Source organism: Bufo bufo, chromosome 10 (genome assembly GCF_905171765.1).
Source record: "Bufo bufo chromosome 10, aBufBuf1.1, whole genome shotgun sequence".
Taxonomy (NCBI): Eukaryota; Metazoa; Chordata; class Amphibia; order Anura; family Bufonidae; genus Bufo; species Bufo bufo.
In genome coordinates this window covers 7,011,905-7,036,550 of record NC_053398.1, presented here as the reverse complement: position 1 = coordinate 7,036,550, position 24,646 = coordinate 7,011,905, and the positions used below count along the sequence as shown (strand labels likewise).

The 24,646-nt window shown below is 46.1% G+C and overlaps 1 protein-coding gene across 1 annotated transcript in view; it reads left to right on the top strand.

The window, feature by feature from the left end:
• The window catches only part of SOX6 (SRY-box transcription factor 6), a 298,295-nt gene that overhangs the window by 121,141 nt on the left and 152,508 nt on the right, over positions 1 to 24,646 (top strand). Inside the window, 2 exon segments of the mRNA XM_040410826.1 lie at positions 5,121 to 5,364; positions 10,505 to 10,715. Coding sequence (XP_040266760.1) covers positions 5,121 to 5,364; positions 10,505 to 10,715 — 455 coding nt within the window.

Sequence of the window (24,646 nt, the reverse complement as noted above, 5' to 3'; positions counted from 1 at the left end):
CCCCCTCCATTATCATACAGGTAGAGCTCCTCTTCCCTGTAATCATTATCATACAGGTAGAGCTCCTCCCTTTTTTCTTCTTCCGTTTCTTCTTGTCGCATTCCGTATTTTTTTCCTTTTCCTTTTTTTTGCGTCACCGTCCATCTTTATTTTTTCTTGTCGCCGTCCGTCTTGCTTTTTTCCTGTCTCTGTCCTTTTTTTTTTCCTTTTCCGTTTTTTCTTGTCGCTGTCTGGCTCATATTTGGAAGCCTCTCGCCTGCGCACAGCAGGTTCACCACCAGCAGTGAAACAGTTAATGAAGAAATAATGGAAGTTAAAGAAGAAAGGCCTCAGAGCTGGCGATTGTTGCGCTCTACAAAGACGACTTGTGATTCTGCAGATAATGGGACGAGGCGTTAAATAATGGATACCTCCCCTAAGAGCCCCTACAAATGATGTTCAGGCGCGGTCTTTCATGCGCTCGTCTTTTTAGCGGGAGATGTTCCCCATAATCATTGTGACTTGTGGTGCAGTCACTTAACATTCCCTCGCAGCAGCGCTCTAAATTATGGAGGGAAATTGACGGCTGCAGATCTGGGATGTGAAGTCTCGTCGCCGCCTCTGTAACTCTATTCCTGGGAGATGTTGTGTCCTTAAAACATGAAATGTGTTAACGTGGCGCTCGCCTCGCTGCTGCCGCCATTGTTGTCCCCGTTGCTCCTGCTCTCGGTTACACAAGACGCCTTGTTTAATTCATCAGAACAAGTTGTTTCTGAAGTTCAGCCTGATAGTCTGTCACTGGCAACATGGCGTCTTGTCAGCGCTAATCGGGTGGAGACAGAAGGGAGAAGTCACTCTGAAGTAGAAGTAGTGGGCGGAGTTATGCTGGAGAGCCAATCAGAATGCTAGAGGACAGGACCTTCACCTAACTAAATATGGTAAGAAGGCTTTGCCCACAGGGCAGGAAGAGTCACATGACCCTCTGCTCTGCCAATCACATTCTGCCCAAACTTCTCTTCCAAAGTAATAGAATGGGAGCAGTGACGGGGCCGATCCGCGGAAGGCTGCCATGTGTACGGCGGGTGTAGTAAGGGGGCGTGGCCAGGTACTCACATGATCACACTCCATTTTATATGAACTATAAATTTCATTGGCGCAAAATACTGTTGTGTATAATGACGATACTGTGTGTGTGCAAATAGAGCGTGTGCAAATCATACATCTGTGTGTGATAATATAAATGTACGTATTAAATGTATATTTGTGTGTATATGATGTATATTTGTGTCTGTATGATGTATATTTGTCTGTATATGATGTATATTTGTGTCTGTATGATGTATATTTGTGTCTGTATGATGTATATTTGTCTGTATATGATGTATATTTGTGTCTGTATGATGTATATTTGTGTCTGTATGATGTATATTTGTCTGTATATGATGTATATGTGTCTGTATGATGTATATTTGTCTGTATATGATGTATATGTGTCTGTATGATGTATATTTGTCTGTATATGATGTATATGTGTCTGTATGATGTATATTTGGGTCTGTATGATGTATATTTGGGTCTGTATGATGTATATTTGGGTCTGTATGATGTATATTTGGGTCTGTATGATGTATATTTGGGTCTGTATGATGTATATTTGTGTCTGTATGATGTATATTTGTGCATGATTTGCAGAACGGTCAAATCTATATGCTGTCCACATTTTTGCAGCCCCATAGAAATTAACAGGTCCGAGTACGATCCTCAAAAGATCTATCTCCTATCTATCTGATCCGGCCATGGTTGTAATGATCGGCTCTGATGATGGGATCTGCTCCATCGGTTGGACATTTCTCATCCATGGTGTTTTATTTCTTGTCATCCGAGGACATGAAGAGTAGATGCAGACTATTTCCTATAATGTAAAGGATTTTTAAACAACTTTCAACAAGGTGCAATACCAGAGACAACCATGGAGGAGAGTGGCGCTGTTTCTGGCTAAAAGCATGTCCTTCCCGCTCATCTCATGCTGCCCCTTTAAATGTCTGAGTGTAGATAGGTATAACTTGTGATTCCCTGGCTGGCCTGAGGCGGAGTGACGCTGCCAGGAAGAACTGTCATATGTAAAGACAGTGAGATTTTTGCATAGGGGGGCCCCTGGGGGTGTACCTGTGGCCCCTCACTCCTTATGCACATGGCCGGCGCTGCAGTCACCCTGTCAGCTCTCATCTGCGGGAGGACGGGTAGATGGGAGCTGCATGTTCTCCATGTTCTGGATAGATTGAGATGTACGGCAGGGAATTCCTAGATATCATTGTTGAACAGCTGCCAGCGAGCACAGCTCATGAATTTCAGCTATTTCGTCCGGATTGTTCGCTGCGCAGCTGCTTTCATTTCTCTTGACAGGTTTTTAAGTTTCTTTTGGACAAGTTTTATCACATCCCATTAAAAGTGAAAACTCTCTGGACGACTTCCTGCGGAGAACGCGTCCCATTTATAGCTTAATGGCCGTCATAGGAAATCAGGATCCAGTCTTATTTTAGCGTAAGTGACTCCTGGTGTGTTCCTGACATGTGGATGCAGTGTACGTGTGTTCCTGACATGTGGATGCAGTGTACGTGTGTTCCTGACATGTGGATGCAGTGTACGTGTGTTCCTGACATGTGGATGCAGTGTACGTGTGTTCCTGACATGTGGATGCAGTTTACGTGTGTTCCTGACCTGTAGGTGCAGTACACGTGTGTTCCTGACCTGTGGGTGCAGTACACGTGTGTTCCTGACCTGTGGGTGCAGTACACGTGTGTTACTGACCTGTGGGTGCAGTGTATGTGTGTTTCTGACCTGTACTTTTGTTCTTTAATCATTGGGATAGTGACAACGCTCTTCATATTTAGGTTATATTATACAAGAGATGACATCACCGTTCTCCAGATATAAGTTATATTATATAGAAGGTGACATCACCGCTCTCCAGATATCAGTTATATTATACAGGAGGTGGCATCACCGCTCTCCAGATATCAGTTATATTATACAGGAGGTGACATCACTGCTCTCCAGATATCAGTTATATTATACAGGAGGTGACATCACCACTCTCCAGATATCAGTTATATTATACAGGAGGTGACATCACCGCTCTCCAGATATCAGTTATATTATACAGGAGGTGACATCACCGCTCTCCAGATATCAGTTATATTATACAGGAGGTGACATCACCGCTCTCCAGATATCAGTTATATTATACAGGAGGTGACATCACCGCTCTCCAGATATCAGTTATATTATACAGGAGGTGACATCACCGCTCTCCAGATATCAGTTATATTATACAGGAGGTGACATCACCGCTCTCCAGATATCAGTTATATTATACAGGAGGTGACATCACCACTCTCCAGATATCAGTTATATTATACAGGAGGTGACATCACCGCTCTCCAGATATCAGTTATATTATACAGGAGGTGACATCACCGCTCTCCAGATATCAGTTATATTATACAGGAGGTGACATCACCGCTCTCCAGATATAAGGTATATTATACAGGAGGTGACATCACCGCTCTCCAGATATCAGTTATATTATACAGGAGGGGACATCACTGCTCTCCAGATATCAGTTATATTATACAGGAGGGGACATCACTGCTCTCCAGATATAAGTTATATTATACAGGAGGTGACATCACCGCTCTCCAGATATCAGTTATATTATACAGGAGGTGACATCACCGCTCTCCAGATATCAGTTATATTATACAGGAGGTGACATCACCGCTCTCCAGATATCAGTTATATTATACAGGAGGTGACATCACTGCTCTCCAGATATCGGTTATATTATACAGGAGGTGACATCACCGCTCTCCAGATATCAGTTATATTATACAGGAGGGGACATCACTGCTCTCCAGATATCAGTTATATTATACAGGAGGGGACATCACTGCTCTCCAGATATACAGCACAGACATAGGTTTCTTTGACATTGACTTTCTCCAGTTGGAAAGTTTTCTGTGCCGATCCTGTTCTTTCTGGGTCGTCTTGCGGTAATGACTCTGTTTCGGCTGCACATTTGGAAACCTTCATCTTAAGATGTATTAATTTATTAAGTGTAATTTTACTAATGAGTTTCCAGCCATTAAATAAAACATTTGAACACGCTGCATCGAAGCCGCTTTAAAATTTAACGTGTTTCTCTTATTTTGTGGCTGCTGTTATTAATGCAGTGACTGTGAAATAAAGCTCCGTTGTAATCAATAAAATAAGACTAAATCCGCTTTTATGCCGTCCCCTGACAATAAGTATAAGCGGGAAACGCATTGATGTGGAAGGGGAATCACGCAGGAAAATGAGATAAATTATTGAACGGACGGTTTGATTTTTTTTTCAAACCAACAAATTATAATTAATTGAAGACGTGAGTCAAAAAAAAATACAGAAATTAGATGCCAATTGCTGCCATGAAAGTCTTTGATAGTTCTCTTCAACTAACATCCTATTAATCTGCAAGTAAGATGAGCACGGAGGCCGTCAGCAAGAAGGTAAAGAAGGTCACATGAGGTTATAGTTGTCGTGTCCACTGTATTATCATGAAAGAACCCTATGAACTGAGGACATGACAGAAGACCTGTGTGATATTCAGTGATGTCATCAGCAGGGGGCGGGGCTGTGACAACCACTGACACGATATACAGGCAGGTTGACAGCAGTAATGGATGAATAGATGTTCCTGTAATGTAAGGTGTGTGGATCTCATGTCTGATCACATGTCATTATATCAGTGATGTCATCAGCAGGGGGCGGGGCTGTGACAACCTCTCAGACACGATATACAGACAGGTTGTCAGCAGTAATAGATGTTCCTGTAATGTAAGGTGTGTGGATATCATGTCTGATCACATGTCATTATATCAGTGATGTCATCAGCAGGGGGCGGGGCTGTGACAACCTCTCAGACATGATATACAGGCAGGTTGTCAGCAGTAATAGATAAGTAGATGTTACTGTAATGTAAGGTGTGCGGATTACATGTCTGATCACATGTCATTATATCAGTGATGTCATCAGCAGGGGGCGGGGCTATGACAACAGCTGGTGTGGTCTAGGGATCTAAATCCATTTTTGTTACCTTACAGAAGGATGTCGTCCAAACCCGCCACCTCTCCATTCACCTGTAAGGCTGATGGAGAGGAGGAGTTATCCGGAGGAGACCTGTCTTCACGGGAAAAAGAGGACCTGGATGAGCAGTCCCTGGGCGGCCTCCTGCCCCTGCACACCCTCCTACACAACAATCCTCACCCCGAGGAACTGACGTCACTTGTCAACAACATGCAAGCCGACGCTGACTGGGAAAACATGATGTCCTCCCAGCATAGAATGGTGAGTACCGCGCGTTACGCATGGCAGCAGGGACGTTTGGCGACAACCAGCAGGAGTCCTGGACCATATCACCCAGATTTCACAATTTGTCTCACTTTTATCACTTTTACTAATAATTCCGCACTTTACACTGAGAATACGGATCACAGTCTTAATATTCGGCAAATTTACCATTCTTGTGCACGGTGCCAGTTTTATGCGGCGCCAAAAAACCCGTCTAGCCTGAGTTTACCCCAGCTATAGTCTGGCGTAGTTCTCCTCCAAAAATACGCATACATTTTGGTGCACAGGATGATGTGTTTAGGCCACTCCCCTTTCCTCATGAAGCCACTCCCCTTCTTGTAAAGCCATCATGTCAGGCAATACATATAAAAACGTATAAACGTGTATAAAAGTATAAAACTGGAGTATTTTCAGTAGTAAATCTTCCCCATTGTGTCGCTGGTCTTGTGGTGTGGAGCCGGCGGTTACGCGGGAAGGGCGGTGCAGCTGGGGTCGCTTCTATCGCACTGGCTTCGTCTCGTTAAGCATTCACGCTCCAGATAGTGAGGTCATACGATGAGTTCATCTTCTCCGGATCTTTCATATTAATCATCGTCCCTCAGACAGCGGTGGCTGATGACAAGATGGAGGCCTGATTAATGGAGGTGCAGCGGCCGCCCCCTGTCAATCACTCTCCGCCACCCTCACCCCAGACAGAATGTTTCATCCTCAGGTCTCATCCTGTCTGGCAACACTGAGTAAAGCACAACGCAGCCCGCCCGTCACTTATCGGTGTCAGCAAATGGGCTGCAGAATTATCCATCACCCATCACAACGGGTCACCTCCAAAAAGGATGGATATTAGATAGATAGGAGATAGAGAGATAGATAGATAGATAGATAGATAGGAGATAGAGAGATAGATATGAGAGATAGATAGATAGATAGATATGAGAGATAGATAGAGAGATAGATAGATAGATATGAGAGATAGATAGAGAGATAGATAGGTAGCACAGTCTGCTCTCCCTGGGCATGTACCTCTGTCGGTGCCACCTGGATTTGATGAGCGGGCTGTGGGCGCTCAGTTTCTATCTATCTATCTATCTATCTATCTATCTATCTATCTATCTATATATCTATCTCATATCTATCTATCTATCTATCTATCTATCTATCTATCTATCTATCTATCTATCTCATATCTATCTATCTTTATTCTTTCTATCCATCTATCATCTATCCGTCCTGGGCCCTTGCACTGTTATGGGTGAGTCCTGGCTGCTGTGTCCATGTCTTCCCTCGGGGGGCCTGTGTTTCCAGGGGTCCGCGGCCTCTCCTATGGAGCAGTACGTCCTGGATTACTGTGCGACCCCTGTTTGTCTTACGGTTCATTAACCATTCCTGCCCCAGGATGAGAAATGCACTGTCTGCTTTCACCTTTATAGGCAGGGGGCGCTCTGCACACCTCTCTTCGGGGGCTACTATCTTCCTGTTGTGTAAGGCCGTCTGTTTTGTGGCCTCTGCAGTCCCATGTAAAGGAAGATGAATCTTTGCGTCAAGAAAAGGTCAGTAAGCAAGTATCGGACCGGAGAGACGCGTGACCCTAACCTGCCTCTCACAGGGACTACAAGGGACTACAGCAGGACTCAGTCAGGACAGGGTTTGGAAACATGGTTCCCGTTCATTGACAGCAAGCAGACATCTTGCAAATTACATGGGATTGAAATACTAAACATTGAGCTTCCATTGGAGTTGGTAATGCAGCATATTTAAAGTCACTCTGCCTTTAAAAGTGATCAATCTGCCGATCCTTGCTGGCCCTGCCCCTCCGGTTGACCCCTCCCACTTTCCACAACACTTTGTAAAGGAGGCAAAAAAAGTTGTAAATTTTAGCACAAATATGGAGTTGGTCACTTTGCCTCTGTTTAACAGTGAAGTACTGGCGCAGACCCCGGGATTAGTTCTCCGCTCATCGCCGCCCCCCCGTTACACACTGCAGCCGATCGTGTCACAGGGACGACAGGCGCTGCCCAGACTGTTACCATCCTGTTCTCTCAGATAACGGTCTTGGGTCGGCGCCAGGATCATCATCTTCTGTTTTGTCATATGAAAAAAAAAACATACTCCTCAATGACGCCGATCGGTGCATGCATTACTGGACACGTGTGAAAGTATCGATACAAGTCTGACTATAAGGCCTCTTTCACACGAGCGTGACAGATTAGGTCCGGATGCGTTCAGGGATGCGCACCATTTTGCAAGCAAGTTCAGTCCTGTTTGTCTGCGGGTGCAATGTGTTTTTCACGCGCGTGCTAAAAAACTGAAGGTTTACAAACAACATCTCTTAGCAACCATCAGTGAAAAACGCATTGCATCCGCAGTCGCTTCCGGATGCAATTTGTTTTTCACGCAGCCCCATTCACTTCTATGGGGCCAGGGCTGCGTGAAAAACGCAGAATATAGAACATGCTGCGATTTTCACGCAACGCAAAACTGATGCGTAAAAAAAACGCTCGTGTACACAGCCCCATTAAAATGAATGGGTCAGGATTCTGTATGGGTGCTATGCGTTCACGTCACGCATTGCACCTGCGCGGAAAACTTGCTCTTGTGAAAAGGGCCTAATACTGACTGCGTATCACTAATTACAAGCTCGCCCCCTGCTGATGACATCACTGATATAATGACGTGATCAGACATGAGATCCACACACCTTATACTACAGTAACATCTATCTATCTATTACTGCTGACAACCTGCCTGTATATCCTGTCTGAGAGGTTGTCACAGCCCCGCCCCCTGCTGATGACATCACTGATATAATGACTTGATCAGACATGAGATCCACACACCTTATACTACAGTAACATCTATCTATCTATTACTGCTGACAACCTGCCTGTATATACTGTCTGAGAGGTTGTCACAGCCCCGCCCCCTGCTGATGACATCACTGATATAATGACGTGATCAGACATGAGATCCACACACCTTATACTACAGTAACATCTATCTATTACTGCTGACAACCTGCCTGTATACCCTGTCTGAGAGGTTGTCACAGCCCCTCCCCCTGCTGATGACATCACTGATGTAATGACACGTGATCAGACATGAGATCCACACACCTGATACTGCAGTAACATCTATTACTGCTGACAACCTGCCTGTATATCATGTCTGAGAGGTTGTCACAGCCCCACCCCCTGCTGATGACATCACTGATGTAATGACACGTGATCAGACATGAGATCCACACACCTGATACTGCAGTAACATCTATTACTGCTGACAACCTGCCTGTATATCATGTCTGAGAGGTTGTCACAGCCCCACCCCCTTGCTGTGAGCTCTTTCTATTCTGCAGATTGATCACTTTCCTCCTCCAGTGTCAGATAAGTCCGTGGCGACTTACAGCTGGGATTTTAGATGTAATTTGTACAGTGTAATCTCCCCTCTTGTAACTTGTGTTTTTTGTCCCCGGCAATTCCCGAGACGCGGCGCCGACGTTACATGGATGTCGATGGACAAGAATAAACAGCGGCTCTGCCGCATCCTGCCCTTCTCTTCAAACATTTATATTTTGGGATAAAAGCTTTAATAAAAAGGCCACGCTGAATATTCAGCCACAAAAGCTCATTATCATCACTAATAGGAGCGGCTGAGTTCTTGGAGAGAGACGACTATTAGCAGGAAAAGACGCTTTTAATTTGGTCTTTTTTCCGTCTGCCTTCTTAATTGATAGTGTATGTACGTGATCAAAGTTGGCTGATTTGCATAGTGTTCTACATCAAACACTCAAACCTCCTCTGGGGTCCTCAGAAAAAACACTTGCCACAGCAAAACAGCCATAGAAAGGGGGGGACTGTGCTCGGGGGTTGGCAGAGCCCCCAAATCCTGGAACTCCTCGTTGTAGCTTTTTAACGCTGTTGGCACCGCACTCGTCATGTGATGCTTTGCGCCGCGCTCCAAGCTATTGGATTCTTTGTTAAGTCTCAGTATTTTCAAGACTTTGCCAAGTGTCCCCACAAGTGGATACAAACCCATGGATAGGGATCCAATATGGCGTCCAAAGCTGCAGGGTGAGTAGACGGAGACGAACGACACTACAAAACCTCGAAATATTACCCCAAAATTATTGACGATGATGGTGTAAAGTTTTATAAATCTGTGGAGACTGTGATTACCATGATCATAATGATGTTGCTAGTGACAATGATGAGAGTGATGATGATGTCATTAATGATAATGGTAGTGATTGTGATGATGGTGATGTGATGCTGACTAGGATGGGAGTGATGATAAGGTCATTGAAGATGATGGTAGTGATTGTGATGAGAAGCTGATTGTGGTGATGCTGACTATGATGAGAGTGATGTTGATGTCGTTGAAGATGATAGTAGGAAAGTGATGATGATGAGAAGTGTGATGAATTTTGATTTAAGCAGAAGCATAAGTTGGAGATTGTATTGCGATCTGCATCTTCTGCCTGAGCCCATGATGTCCTCAGTAAATGATCATTATCATTAATGGTCGCACAATGTTGATGGAGAAGCACTGCTTTGTGCAGATCCCGCAGGACACGGATACATCAGTCATTCGGGCTCCAGTCACATATTGTGTCACAGTATTCACAAAACCACTTCTGAATGCGCCACGTTAATGCTACAATAGCTACCACTCCATACCTCGACCAGGCAGGTCACATCCATGTATGCCTTGACTGCTAGAGAATGTCCTGGACATACGGTCAGCAGTGTGAACGACATCCAGAACTGAAGGCCGTAGAAATATATCTCTATATACCCCAAAAATCTATATAAATGTGCCCCTCTGTGCGCTGTTAGATACAGTATATATTCACTGACTAAGCTGAGAGAAAAGTCAAGAAACCAAATATGAGTTGCTGTAAATACAATCTTCAGCACTGGGTGAATGTAGGTCATTGCTTCCTCTGCAATGCCCCGCCCCTGAGGAGCCCTTTACAGGAAGCCGGATGTGCATAGGCCATCATTTTCCCGTCACGCTCCCAGGGTCATTTTGGAGAGGTCTCCTTGTAAACTCTTTAGCCTCTTTGATGTTCTCCCTTAGGTCAATTGTTCTTTTTAGTCTTTTTTGTGCCTTTATTCCCTGACGCTGATTCTTTCTTCTACAGGACCCGGACAGCAATAAATTACGTTCCCTCTATTCCTTCCGAACTACGTCTACCTCACCACACAAGCCTGACGAAGGGGCTCGCGACCGCAGCGATCTTATGAGCAGTGTTAACTTTGGGACTCCAGAACGACGCAAAGGAAGCCTGGCCGATGTGGTGGACACGCTGAAACAAAAGAAACTGGAAGAGATGACGAAGTCGGAGCAGGAGGGTGAGTGCGGCTTGTTGTTCTGAAGGCTTCCATAGCCGGGAGAAACGAGTGGGATATGGAGAGGCTGAGAAGTGCTTAATTGGCAATAGATGGGAAAGATTTCTCGGCGCGTTACTATAGTGACGGCTGTTGGAAATGCGCGGTGAATGATATCTGTTCCATTGGCATGGCTTGACTTTCCATCCTGGGGCACATAATTGGAGAGTCGGGTTATCTGAGCGCACACTTGACCTCATGAATTGAGATGTTTGTTTGTGAATTTTGTCTTTCATCCTTCTCGTTGGCCGCGTTGATGGCCTAAAATGCGTTGCTGATCCATACCACGTCGGACCAGCTGTACAATAGCAAACACAGTTAACCCTTGTCAAGCGCTTCATTATGAGCTGACGATCAGATAACAGCAGCTGGATTAACATGTTGGACATTGGCACCGCACACTACCTTGGCACTTGGGCCGCGCCTGTGCTGCATGAATAGTATTGTGTGCGTTCAGCAATTTTCTAATACAAAAAGAAAAAAAGTAGTGGCATTAAAGGGCGACCCTGACTGGATGCCGCCTGTCAGGAGGGATTGTAAGTCGACAGTTAAGGGCTCAGATTGGCGCGTTTCAGTCTCATGTTACGTTCACATTGTAGTCTGTCCGTTCACTTAAGGTTTATTATGTTAAGTTAAGTTTCTTGATTGGACAGCGACGATGAATTCTTCACATTGTCCTACAGAGCGTGGACGTCTCACAATGTCCAGTGAGTCTCCGTAATTTCTGCATTACATCAAACAGATGCAGTCTGGGGCTTTATAATAAGGGAATCATTTTATAGACTCTGACCGATAATATCCTGGCAGGGAACCTGCAGCAATTCTTCTATAGCCAAGCGTCGCTGGGGTTTTGGTTTTGTTAGAGGCCACCATGGCGTCAGTGTAACATCGCTGTGTGTCTGTGGAGTTGTGAGGCTCCTTTGTAGAGCACTTTCTATGTTCGGGAGATTCAGCACAGAATGTCTGACCACACAATTGAGAGTATTATAGGGGCGCGCTCTGCTTCATGCTATAACCAGTATTTGGTGTGGTGAGTAGTACATGAAGTACACTGCCATAGTAGATGCTGGAGGTAGTGGAAGAGCAGAAGGTCGTACACAGTGTAGTAGGGGCAGACACTGGAGTCGGGGTGGACCGTGGTAGATGTGGTGAGTACTTCTCGCTGGACAGGTAGATAAGTGACAGTGGTGGTTGAGCGGAGGCAGCAGTAAAGTAGTTCAGTAGTAAATGGGGTAGGTAGTTTTAGATTAGATGAATATCAGTACACAGTAATAGGCAGGGTAGAGATTGATAGTTAATGCAGTGGTAGACCGATCCCTGCAGTCGTAGATGGAGAAGGTAATTTCAAGACGTAAATGGAGAATGTGGTCATGCGTAAAGATGGTAGTGGTACTTGAGTAGGTATGGTAGTGGTAGACATGTCCTATAATGGCTGATGAAGAACGTTGTTGGATGTTAAGTAGTACACATGGATGGTAGTGGTGGACATGTCCTGCAGTTTAGTTGGATCAGGTTATGGTAGAGATGGATGTTATATAGTAGAAATGGACAGTGGTTGTTGTAGGCGGAGAAGTTTTTTTGTAGACCTGTATTGTAGTAGAAGGTGGAGAAGGTTGTTGTAAACATGGACGGTAGTGGTAGGCGGACAAGGTTGTTGTAGACATAGACGGTAGTCTTAGACGGAGAAGATTATTGTAGACATGTCCTGTAGTGAAAGGCGGAGAAGGTTGTTGTAGACATGTCCTGTAGTGAAAGGCGGAGAACTTATTGTAGACATGTCCTGTAGTGGAAGGCAGAGAAGGTTGTTGTAGACATGTCCTGTAGTGAAAGGCGGAGAATTTGTTGTAGACATGTCCTGTAGTGGAAGGCGGAGAAGGTTGTTGTAGACATGTCCTGTAGTGGAAGGCGGAGAAGGTTGTTGTAGACATGTCCTGTAGTGGAAGGCGGAGAAGGTTGTTGTAGACTTGTCCTGTAGTGTTAGGCTTCTTTCACACTAGCGGTTTTACTGGATCCGTCAGGGTTTAGCAAAAATGCTTCCGTTACTGATAATACAACCGCCTGCATCCGTTATGAACGGATCCAGTTGTATTATCTTTAACATTGCCAAGACAGATTTTTATTGTGGCAGATTGTGTCAGAGAAAATGGATCCGTCCCCATTGACTTGCATTGGGGGTCATGCCGGATCCGTCTTGCTCCGCATCCCAGGACGGAAAGCAAACTGCAGCATGTTGTGGATTGCTCTCCGGTATGGGAACGCAACTAAACGGAACAGAATGCATTTTGGAGCACTCCATTATGTACAGTTCAGTTTTGTCCCCATTAACAATGAATGGGGATAAAACTGAAGCGTTTTTTCCCCGGTATTGAGCCCCCTATGACAGATCTCAATAGCTGAAAACTAAAACACTAGTGTGAAAGTAGCCTTAGACGGAGAAGGTTGTTAAAGACATGTCCTGTAGTGGTAGACGGAGAATTACTTGTAGACATGAACGGTAGTGGTAGACAGAGAAGGTTGTTGTAGACGTGGGCAGTAGTGGTGGACGGAGAAGGTTGTTGTAGACATGGGCGGTAATAGTAGACGAAGAAGGTTGTTGTAGACGTGGGCAGTAGTGGTGGACAGAGAAGGTTGTTGTAGACATGGGCGGTAATGGTAGACGGAGAATGTTGTTGTAGACATGGGCGGTAATGGTAGACGGAGAATGTTGTTGTAGACGTGGGCAGTAGTGGTGGACGGAGAAGGTTGTTGTAGACGTGGGCAGTAGTGGTGGACGGAGAAGGTTGTTTTAGACATGGACGGTAATGGTAGACGAAGAAGGTTGTTGTAGACATGGGCAGTAATGGTAGACGAAGAAGGTTGTTGTAGACGTGGGCAGTAGTGGTGGACGGAGAAGGTTGTTGTAGACGTGGGCAGTAGTGGTGGACGGAGAAGGTTGTTGTAGACGTGGGCAGTAGTGGTGGACGGAGAAGGTTGTTGTAGACATGGACGGCAGTGGTAGATGGGGGAGGCTGTTTTAGAAATGGACAGTAGTGGTAGATGGAGAAGGTTGTTGTAGAGATGGATGGTAGTCATAGACGGAGAAGGTTATTGGATGTTGTGTGTGTGTGTGGGTCTTCTGGCGTCTCAGAAGTGAGCAGGGCAGTGCAGTCTCAAGGCATAGTTGGCACTTAGATGGCAGGCACATTAGTATCCAGCCTGGGCACAGGGTTCACCTCAATTACATTATTATAACAGATTTAGGCTACTCTCACACTGGCGTTTTGGCTTTCCGTTTCTGAGATCCGTTCAGGGCTCTCGCAAGCGGTCCAAAACGGATCAGTTTTGCCCTAATGCCTTCTGAATGGAAAAGGATCCTCTCAGAATGCATCCGTTTGCCTCTGATCAGTCTCTATTCCGCTCTGGAGGCTGCCTGCAGTGTTTTGCTGTCCCCTTAACGAAACTAAGCCAAACAGATCCATCATGACCCACAATGTAAGTCAATGGGGACGGATCAGTTTTCTCTGACACAACCTGGCACAATAGAAAACGGATCCGTCCCCCATTGACTTTCAATGGAGTTCATGACGGATGCATGCGGTTGTATTATTCTAATGGATCTTTTTTTGCAGATCCATGACGGATCCGCCCAAAACGCGAGTGTGAAAGTAGCCTTAAGCGCTCTTCTTCCCATAGAAATCTCTCTGTTTGCACTGTGGTGTTGTGGAAGCTTTGAGAGAAAATGTTCTGGTGCAAAGTAAGGCCTCATGCACATGACCGTTGTTTTATTCTGTGTCCGTTGTTCCGTTTTTCGTGATTTTCTGCGGACCCATTGACTTTCAATTGGTCCGTTGAAAACTCGGCTAATGCACCGTTTGTCATCCGCATCCGTGGTTCCAGTCCGTCAAAAAAAATATAACCTGTCCTATTTTTTTTCACGGAAAACGGTTCGCGGACCCATTCAAGTCAATGGGACCGTGAAAAAACGCGGAGGCACACAAGATTGTCATCCGTGTCCGCGCTCGTTTTTTTTCCTATCATTTGCATGGCAAACTTGACTTAGACTTTTTTTTTACTTTCCTTTATGTCTGGTTGTCCTCCAAAAATAAAGGAAGACACACGGAAACGGATCACGGAACCCCATTTTGCGGTACGGAACACAACAACGGTCGTGTGCATGAGGCCTAAAAGTGCTTTTGAGCAGCAAAGATATTTAACCCTCATATTGACAGAAAGCAGGAAGGTCCCTGAGGTTGTAGGAATAAACCGGCTAATGAGAACTCGAATTTAGGATCTGCAATTGAGAAGGTCAACAGGTTTGTGCCTGGGAGAATTTGCCGCAGCTGCTGAAATCTGGTTGTTGCAGTGGTTTAAGTGGTCAAGTGCTGCTCGTATTGCGGGGCCGTCTGTTAGTAGGAGGCAGAGAGGTGTCCCGGCATAATGTGCAGCTGTTTAATAGGAAAGCCTCCGCCGCTCTAATTCCCCACACATCGGCTCCGCATCCTTCTGATGAGTACCTCGAGCCGCCCGCACTCCAATAAATAATGGATCTATCACACAGATAACAGATTGACATCATTACTGGGAATTAAAAGCTCATTTCCATCTCTGAGCATCCACCAGCACCAATGAAAAAGGGGAGGAAAGTGTAATCCCCGAATAAAGCCATATTTACCTCAACTTGGGATGATTCGCATGCGCTCTGCAAATGCAGTGTTATTGGGAGACTGCCCGCTAATCCAGCACTGGTATTACCCATGATATTTATCACCACGCTCCCTTCTCTGCACGGTGTCCCCCTTAAGTGACATTGGAGGAGGTTTTACATCATTGTCATGGAGAGCATTGCTGGGTCAGTCATGACTGAATCTCCAAATTGAAGGGTGAAATGCTGACGTCTCCTTGTGCAAATAATGGGTGGAGGTCTCAGCGGGCGTGGGCACTTATCGTATGTGTCAGGTGGGTCACAGGCACTTGTACCATTTTGCACCCTCCAGTAGAAGCACCAGAGATTTCTGCCGTTCCTTTAGGAGCATCTGCTCGAAACTTATTTTACTGTAGAAAATCGGCAGGACAATCCCCGAGTAACCCCCTGCCGCATATGGAAAATCATCACGTCCATTTAAAATCCGCACCTGCGGTGTGTAGATTTCAGGGAGTCTGCTGGATTATCGGATACTCCAGATTATTAGACGATCATAATAAAGTCTATAAACCTCCCTGCTGTAAGAGCAGCACCACAGGATACAGTCACCCCAGACCCCGCCGCTGTCTCTTTAACAATCAGGGCATTTCGTCATGGCTCCTCTGGTTGCGGTCTGGTGATAGTTCACATTGGGCCGCGTTCTGCAGCAATTCATGTGACAGGGACGGAGCAAGGAATTCATGGTATCGTCAGGTCACATAGCTTTAGGGGTTAGAGATGCCCCTGGGGACATTATGGAGGATGAAATTGTGTACTAAATGAGTGAAGCAGAGGCTCTGACAATGCAGCCGCAAGCTCGGCTCTGCTGCATCAGTGTGTGTGGATCCTGTCTGTGTTGTCAGTGACAGGAGACACTCTCCTTTCTTCTTTGAACCCGTCCTCCCTCTAAAGAGCGATCAGAATCCGCAGATAAGAGTCTCTTTGATGAATCTGATCGATAACATTTCCTCCTGACATTTCTGAGATCTGAACCTGTTCCTTCTCCCTCGTGCGGTGGACACAGAGCAGAAAGGTCGCTGCGCCAGTAAATGATATTTAGACGAGTCTTGTTTGGTCAGAAACAATAACTCAAACATTAAAAAGATAAAATGGCGCCATCTGCCTGCGACGCGTGAGCTACGAAATTGGCCACAGGCGAGAGCGCAGAACAAACGAGACAGCGGTGAGAGTGTCAGGCTGCGCTCTCTGTGGACTTCTCGCTGACAGTTGTATCCGTCTTCCATGAAGCGACTTCTGTGCCAAGTAGCTGCCAGCCCCACGCTCGTCTCATGTCTAATTGTGTGGGTCTAGCAGAGGCGATGCCAGTGCAAGTTCATGGAACAGTTGGCATTAAAAGCTGGAGCAACGTGTCATCTGGCACCGCAAGCGCAATGTATCATAAACCCCAAAGTGCTGGGGCACAAGATACAAGATAATACGGGCAGCAGAGAAGAACGGAGGACGCCGGCGGACCTGGCTCACCACTGAGCGGCACATGAGAGACCAGAAGATACCGCTGCAGAAGATTCATCAAGATGTCCCGCCGAGTATGGTGAAACGGGACGTCATTCCGGGGGAGTTTATTAAGAGCCACGCCTCATATGCCAGAGGCGCCACATTTCTGAAGCGGTGCGGGCCTCTTAATAGATTTGGCGTATCTTCTGCCATTCCGTGCTCCAGAAAAGGGAATCGGCACCACTTGTGAGCGGGCGCAGGCGCTATCAATTATGCCAGTTTCCGGCCTAAGGCTCCATTCAAATGTCCGCAAATGGGTCCGCATCCGTTCCGCATTTTTGCGAAATGGGTGCGGACCCATTCATTATCTATGGGGACGGAATGGATGCGGAGTTCACACTATGTGTTCTCCTCATCCGCATATTGGGAGCGCTCCCCCGATCTCAGCTCTGGAAAAAAATAGAACCTGTCCTATTCTTGTCTGCAATTGCGGACAAGAATAAGCATTTTTATGGGGGTGCCGGCCGGATGTATTGCGAATCCGCAATGCACTACGGACGTGTGAATGGACCCTTAGTCATTATAAATCTGTCCGGATGTGGGAGGCCCCGCCCCCACACTAAACCCCACCCACTTGTTTGAAACGTGACGAGAGCTGTGGAATATTTTAAAAAGTCACTAAAAATTGGCAGTTTTTGTACGACTTCTGTTTTTGCTCCAATTCCTTAACATTGTAAAGATCTCTGCTTGCTGTCAGTCAATAATATCAGTGCATCTATTATTTGGGAGTCCAGGTTGTTTAGTTCACATAGGATTTTCTAGTCTGGATGCTATTGTAGCAAACTTGAAGGTAATTTCAGGAAAGTCTCCCATTCACTGACTGTAAGCAGAGATCTTGAAAATGATGAGCCATTGACACTGAATGTCTTTTAGAGAGTTTTCACAATGGAGGAGAATTCCTTAAAGAGTTCTATTCTGTTTTCTGGCTGAGACACTGTGTCCGCTCGGTGGTGGTCACCCAGCTTTCCTGGAATCCGGAGCAGCCGATCCAGCTCGTTATGGGGGTCTATCGCCAAAGCTCCAGGTTCCAGATGAATCACAATGCTGTTGCCATAGAGACCGCAATCACTGATTTGAGGGCTTCTGATTGGTTGCAGCGTCTGCATTTGGGCCTCGTTCCCATATTAATCCCACTTCTCAGAGCCCCACAGTAAGGAAACGGTTAAGACCCTGTGTTCTCCCGGAGAGGGTGGAAATTTCGAGGGTCATGTGCGGGAGAATTGTCCCGGAAGCCGAGGTTTCCCTAATGCTATATGGCCGGACTTCTTGCGCTGTCCCCGCTGTTCGCCAACAGGGTCTGAAAGTGCCTTAAGTGCTTTTGACCGCGGTAATTAATGAAAATGGACTGGCAGCACAGAGGGCACTGCATTAGGCCGAGTGGTAGCCTCACCTGTAAAAGCGCCATTAGACCGGTGCGGCTGGAAGGTAAGCGCGCGTCCGCCGCTTATTTGCTGAACATAGCAAGTCTATTATTTCCTGCGAAGCCTCCAGGAGCGGGGCACAAATGTCAGCGCCAAAGTGACATGTTTAATGCATAAGAGAAAAGCCCCACGAAGGGCCTGATAGACGCCACGCTGTTAACCCTTGATGTCACAGACGTTACAGCCATAATCCAATATTTACATCATCATCAGATCAACTCCTCGTCCGTAATAAATGGCGGCAACGTCCCACATGTGATTAGCCCCTATCACCATGGTTACGCATTTGATTGGATCCGGTCATTATATGAGTAATTTATCAATTATCAGCTTTTATATCGCCAGCTTATTGACCTGTGACTTCACCGACACTTATTATCACCACCCATGGTCCAGCTCCTGGCTCCCTCCCCTCAGTCTACGTGCAGCATTGTCTTCTCTTCCTCGCCATACTTGTGGCTTATAATCATACAGTGTAAAGCATGAAGGACAGAGCAGCTGCCCGAGTCTCTGATGAAAGAAGAGGGGGGTCTCAGACTACCTCCGACTCCAGTGAACAGTGCTTCTGAGCAGGAGTCACTGGTCAGAGCTATCTTCGATGGCCGCTGATTTTGGTTGTGAGGTTGTGGAATAAAGGGTTTCTGCCATTTCGTACATGGCACAGTGGCGGTTGGGGTCTCGTTGGGTCTGGCTGGGGTTTTGTAGGATCACTTATTGAGTTGGAGTTTGCAGTTTCTTCCTCCTCTGAAGCTCTTACGTGTCCTGGGGGGATGAAGCTCTGATATGTCACTGCTCATTCCTGGCCCCGCGTCTCAGGCTCTGCTGATCCATATTTTAGTTGTCAGATTGTGAATCCCCATAAGCCTCCCGCCCTGGCCGCACATCACTCGCCTCTCGTCACTAGATCCTCCACTAATAGCATCCAGGTCGCCGTGCCCAGTCTTCATTTACACAACCTGCTTGTCTGGGACGAGAAGCGCAGCCCCCACTGAGCCAGACCAGAGCCAAATGGTAAAGCAGCGGCCGCAGCGTGCTGCTTGTGTCTGAATAGGTAATGTGGAAGCATCACCCCAAACAGACAGGAGCTGGAACGGCTTGTTGGATCGCACCATCAAAAGGCGCCCTCTGCTCCTTGCCAATCAAGCCTCATGCCGTCCGGTGGGCACACATTAAGCGCATCTCTTCCGAGCCGCTCTTGTCGGGCATCTGGCCAGTGACTGACACTTTCTAGTAAAAGCCTTTCGGGGTAATAAATAATGGATGGGCTGCTTATTCTTCGGGTTTACAATGTACTAATCATTTATAGCTCTACAGTGTCCTCCTCCGGCCACAGTGTTCAGGGGGCAGTCACAGGTTGTGGGGTCCCCACTGTTGGTTTTTAGGTTTCACACTTTGGATCCCGAGAAGGTGAAGGTTAAACTTTAATGCAAGGAGAACGTGTGAACATGGCATAGCCCGAGATCGCTGACACCGCTGATCGAGAAGCTACCCCCACCTGTGCCCATGATTCCGCTCCTTGGTGAAATCCAGTGGCTCTGGCACATTGCTGCAGCCATATTGTCTCTGTATACAGATTTGTGGTGGGGTCTATAAGAATGTGTCATGTAGCGGGTTATGTATCCGGACTCATTGACGGCTGAGCGGTGGGGATAGGTTTACTAACCTTTCCGGTGACTGCGCAGTTTTTATGTGTTCACCATCCATTTTTTCATCATTTACATGGTGAGTTGATTGTTCCAAGTGGTCATTACTGCTCACATTTCACCCATAATTGTTCTGTAGAAATGGTGAACCTGGGAGGTCGGTGATTTGTGTCTAAATGGATTCAGCTCTGCCGAGGACACAAGCAAAATGAACCATAACTCAGGAGTCGTCACTCAAAGCCGCAGCACAAGAAGCCAAGAAAGTGCCCGGCTATTGATCTGCGCACAGGTTAATGAAATACATCACACCGTCTTCTGAGAGAGCGCACGAGAAAGAGAGAATGAAAGACAGAAATAGAGAGAGAGAGCATAAAAGACAAATAGAGAGCAAAAAGTGAGAGAGCAAGAAAGAGAGAGAAAAGAAATAGAGAGCACAAGTGAACGAGAGCGAGAAAGAGAGCAACAGGGAAATAGAGAGCAAGAAGGAGCGAAATAGAAATAGAGTGCAAGAAAGAGCATGAAAGAGAACATAAAAGACAAAGTCAAAGAGAGAAATAGAGTGCAAGACAGAGAAAAATAAAGAGCAAGAAAGAAAAAGAGAGAAATGGCAAGAAAAAGAAATCGAGAGAGCATGAAAGAGAAATAAAGAGAAAAAGAGATAGAGAAATAGGGAAAAAAGGAAATAGAGAGCAAGAAAGAGAGAAAAAGACAATGAAAGAGAAACAGCACACAACAAGAGAGTGAAAGAGAAATAGAAAGCTAGACAGAGTGAGTGAGAGAAATAGAGAGAGCACAAGAGCAAGAAAAAGTGAGAGAAATAGAGAGAGCAGAAGAACAAGAAAGAGACAACACAAGAGCAAGAAAGAGAGAGAGAAATAGAGCACAAGAGCAAAAAAGAGAGTGAAAGAAATACAAAGAAAGAGCACAAGAGCAAGAAAGAGAAAGAGTGAAAGAAATAGAGAGCAAGAGAATAGTGAGTGAAAGAAATGGAGAAAAAGAGAACGCAAGAGCAAAAAGAGTGGGAGAAATACAGAGAGAGTGCAAGAGCAAGAAAGAGAAAAGAGTGAAAGAAACAGCAAGAAAGAGAGTGAAAGAGAGAAACAGAAGGAGAGCACAAAAGCAAGAAAGAGAGGAAAACAATAAAAAGAGAAATAGAGAGAAAGAGAGAGTGAAACAAATAGAGAGCAAGAAAGGGACAGGGTAAAATAAATACAGAGCAAGAAAGAGAGAGTGCAAAAGCAAGAAAGACTGTGAGAGAGAAAGAAAGAGTACAACAAATAGAGAGAGAAAGAGAGGGCTCAAGATTGACATGGAAAGATAAAGAGAGAAAAATAGAGACAAATAACGAGAACAAGCGAGACAGTGCGTGCAAGAGAGAAAAAGAGAGTGATAGAGAGCCACACACATTCCTTCTGGAGAGGGAGAGAGAGGAAGAGGGAATAAGACAGAGAGTCCTCTCTCACACGGGCACCAACCGTGGGGCAGCCGCATGTGGATCGCGGACCCATTCACTTGAATGAGGTCCACGATCCGTCCGTTCCGCAAAAAGATAGAACAAGTTCTATATTTTTGCAGAACGGAAGCATGGAACGGAACACCACGGAAGCACTCTATAGTGCTTCCGTGTGGGTTACGTTCCGTGCTTCCGTTCCGCACCGCATCTCTGGTTTCAAGTGAATGGGAATGCGTGATGTGGAATGCACACAGCTGGAGACCCGTGTATTGCGGAACCGCCGTATGCGGCCCGCAATACGGCCACGGGAGCACTACGGCCGGAAAAAGGCCCAAATGTGAGGGAAATACAGAAAGAGACAAAGAGTAAAATTTAGACGGAGAGAGTCGCTGACAATGCTGACAGTCTCCACCTTTTCTCATGTATTTGGCGCTCGCCCTTCGCTGGACGCTGCAGATTTTGCCCTGAAGTTTTACGGCCTCGTTGACGTCGTTTTATCATTGTGCGACCATGAAACAAAACGCTTGCATTACTTTCTGGGCAGAATCTCTGTGTCGCCTCCACAGCGAGATCTTGGCCCTGGAACAGAGAGAAGCGGCCAAAACTCTGAGCCAGAGATCATTCCCTGTCGAGTAATCCGGAGCATACACCGCACCAATGTGGAAAGTTCACCCACCCCCAGCATCCTTCTTAATCACACCTCCTTCCCTATGTGTATTCTGTTCCAGCCTCCAAGGGTTTAAAGGGCTTCCCAGTGCCAGGTCCCCAGACACCATGGCGGATTTCACACTGCCGAGTCTTCTGTATTACCGGGCAGATTCATTGCCATAGCCCTGGAGTTAGGAGAAAAGTGCGCTAAATTTCTGACAGTGGGGACGCTGTGTGGTAGGAATCCGCAGAGGCTTTCCTCATGGCCAACACTTTATTCTGTTGGGCACCAACGTACGGCACAGTCGGGAACGTGGGCTAAGGTCTATCAAAGAGCTGCTGATGAAGCTTTACATACAGGACTTGGCGCTGATGGTGGCGCCCGGCCGTTCATATAGAGTATAGAAGTATAAGACTCAGAATCCATAGCGCAACCAGCAGAGATGCCCCCCGCTAGTGATACCCCCGCTGATGAGTGGGTCACCTGCATGCTTAGCATATTCTGACAGATCTGCCACTTCCTACACAGAAAGAGGTGAAATCATTTGTGTCTAGAATATGCAGAACATCGCACCTTCCTGCTCCTTAATGCATGGCACAAAGTGAATGAAATAAAGAGACGCGTTTATTTATAATCAGCCCGGCCTCGTTTTTTACAATTTCGATGCCTTATAATTTACTAAATCTCCATGAGCCGTAATGATGAATTTTGTCGCCATTATTCGCACCTTTTATTAATTTACCCTAGATGAATAAATGAGAATGTTGTGAGTCGCTGATTGGGAAGAGATTTCTGAAAGTGACAGATAGATTATAGGGTGTTTAAGGAGAAAATGCCTCTTTCCGAGGTACCCAGTAATTTCATTCTTGTTTGAAATTATTATAATTTATTATGGCGTGTGGGTCCTAATGAATATCTGCTATTAACTGTGAGATATTGAGACTAAGATTAGCCGGCTGACTCCACTCCCCCTGACTGCAGGCGTATTGCAGGACTCTATTCCCCCTCTTCTGAGGTATATGGCGGTCGAGGGGGCCTTGGCATTACATGGCAGGGTCTATGTGGGGGTTAAGGCCAGCAACTCCCTAAAATACCTATGTAATAGCAATTCCCTGCCTGCAGCCGACAGGCGCCATTTATAGCAGCTGATATTACAGCTCTGGACACGATAGAACAGGATGTTTACCTGCTTGAAAAGGCAGTTCACCTAAGAGTGCAGGGAAGTCAAATCTCCTGCGTCCCCCCTGCTGTTGTCGGGACACCTTGGCTGTTTTATGGCATCCTGCACCAAGGGATCGAATACAGGCTGCAGTAAACAGTTGTGCCCCCAGACCAGCATCGCTCCTGCACTATATATATACTGTATATATACTACCTTATATATATTTTCCGCACAGCTCTGACCATTAGTCTGACATCTAAGCAACAACAGTGATTTACACTACGGATGGTATAATACTGATGATCGGGAAGCTACCTGTAATATCTCCGTACACCGCGCCCTGACGGGCAGAGCTCAGGGAGGAATTATCTGCCTAAATCTCTGCATTCCAGGCATCTAGACTGTATAGATAGCACCGATAGGAATGTAAATATTTACCTGCGAGTCCTCTATAATGCAAGGGATGATCTGAGATCTGATACCGCGGCCGGATTCCCAGCATTTCACTGACATTTCACTTTCTGGCTGTGAATCTTCTCATATTACTCTGTATATACGGACACTGCACAGTACCACTTCTCCTGTCCTGTATATATGGACACTGCACAGTACCACTTCTCCTGTCCTGTATATATGGACACTGCACAGTACCACTTCTCCTGTCCTGTATATATGACACTGCACAGTACCACTTCTCCTGTCCTGTATATATGGACACTGCACAGTACCACTTCTCCTGTCCTGTATATATGACACTGCACAGTACCACTTCTACTGTCCTTTATATATGGACACTGCACAGTACCACTTCTCCTGTCCTGCTCGCCTTTTTCTAGTGGATACTGTTCTATCCAGTCTAGACAGTTGTGTTTGAGTAAATTTGCGGCTACACGGCGATAGTTGTGGCCAGGCTAGCAGAGTATTCCCATCAAATTTAATGGGATCTGCAGCACTGCTGGATGCTTCGCACCTTGTGCACTTATCCAGTTCATTTCTATGGTATCATCGCTACTCTGCTATCCTGACCGCGACACGTATGACTAGTGTCGCTGTATTCATAAACCTTCTGGACTCCAGGCATTTACTTGCACTGATACATTGTAACAAACTGTCAGGACATGAGAGAGGATTTTGCTGCTGTGATTTGCTGACATAGGGTTGTCCTGGTGAGATAATAGTATAGAAAGTTGTCAGGTGTGTGATGTGGAATAAATGAGGGCAGATCTTCATCTTGGTGTAAATTATTCTCAGGCCCCTTTCACACAGGCGAGTATTCCCCGCGGATGCGATGCGTGAGGTGAATGCATTGCACCCGCACTGAATCCGGACCCATTCATTTCTATGGGGCTGTGCACACGAGCGGTGATTTTCACGCATCACTTATGCGTTGCG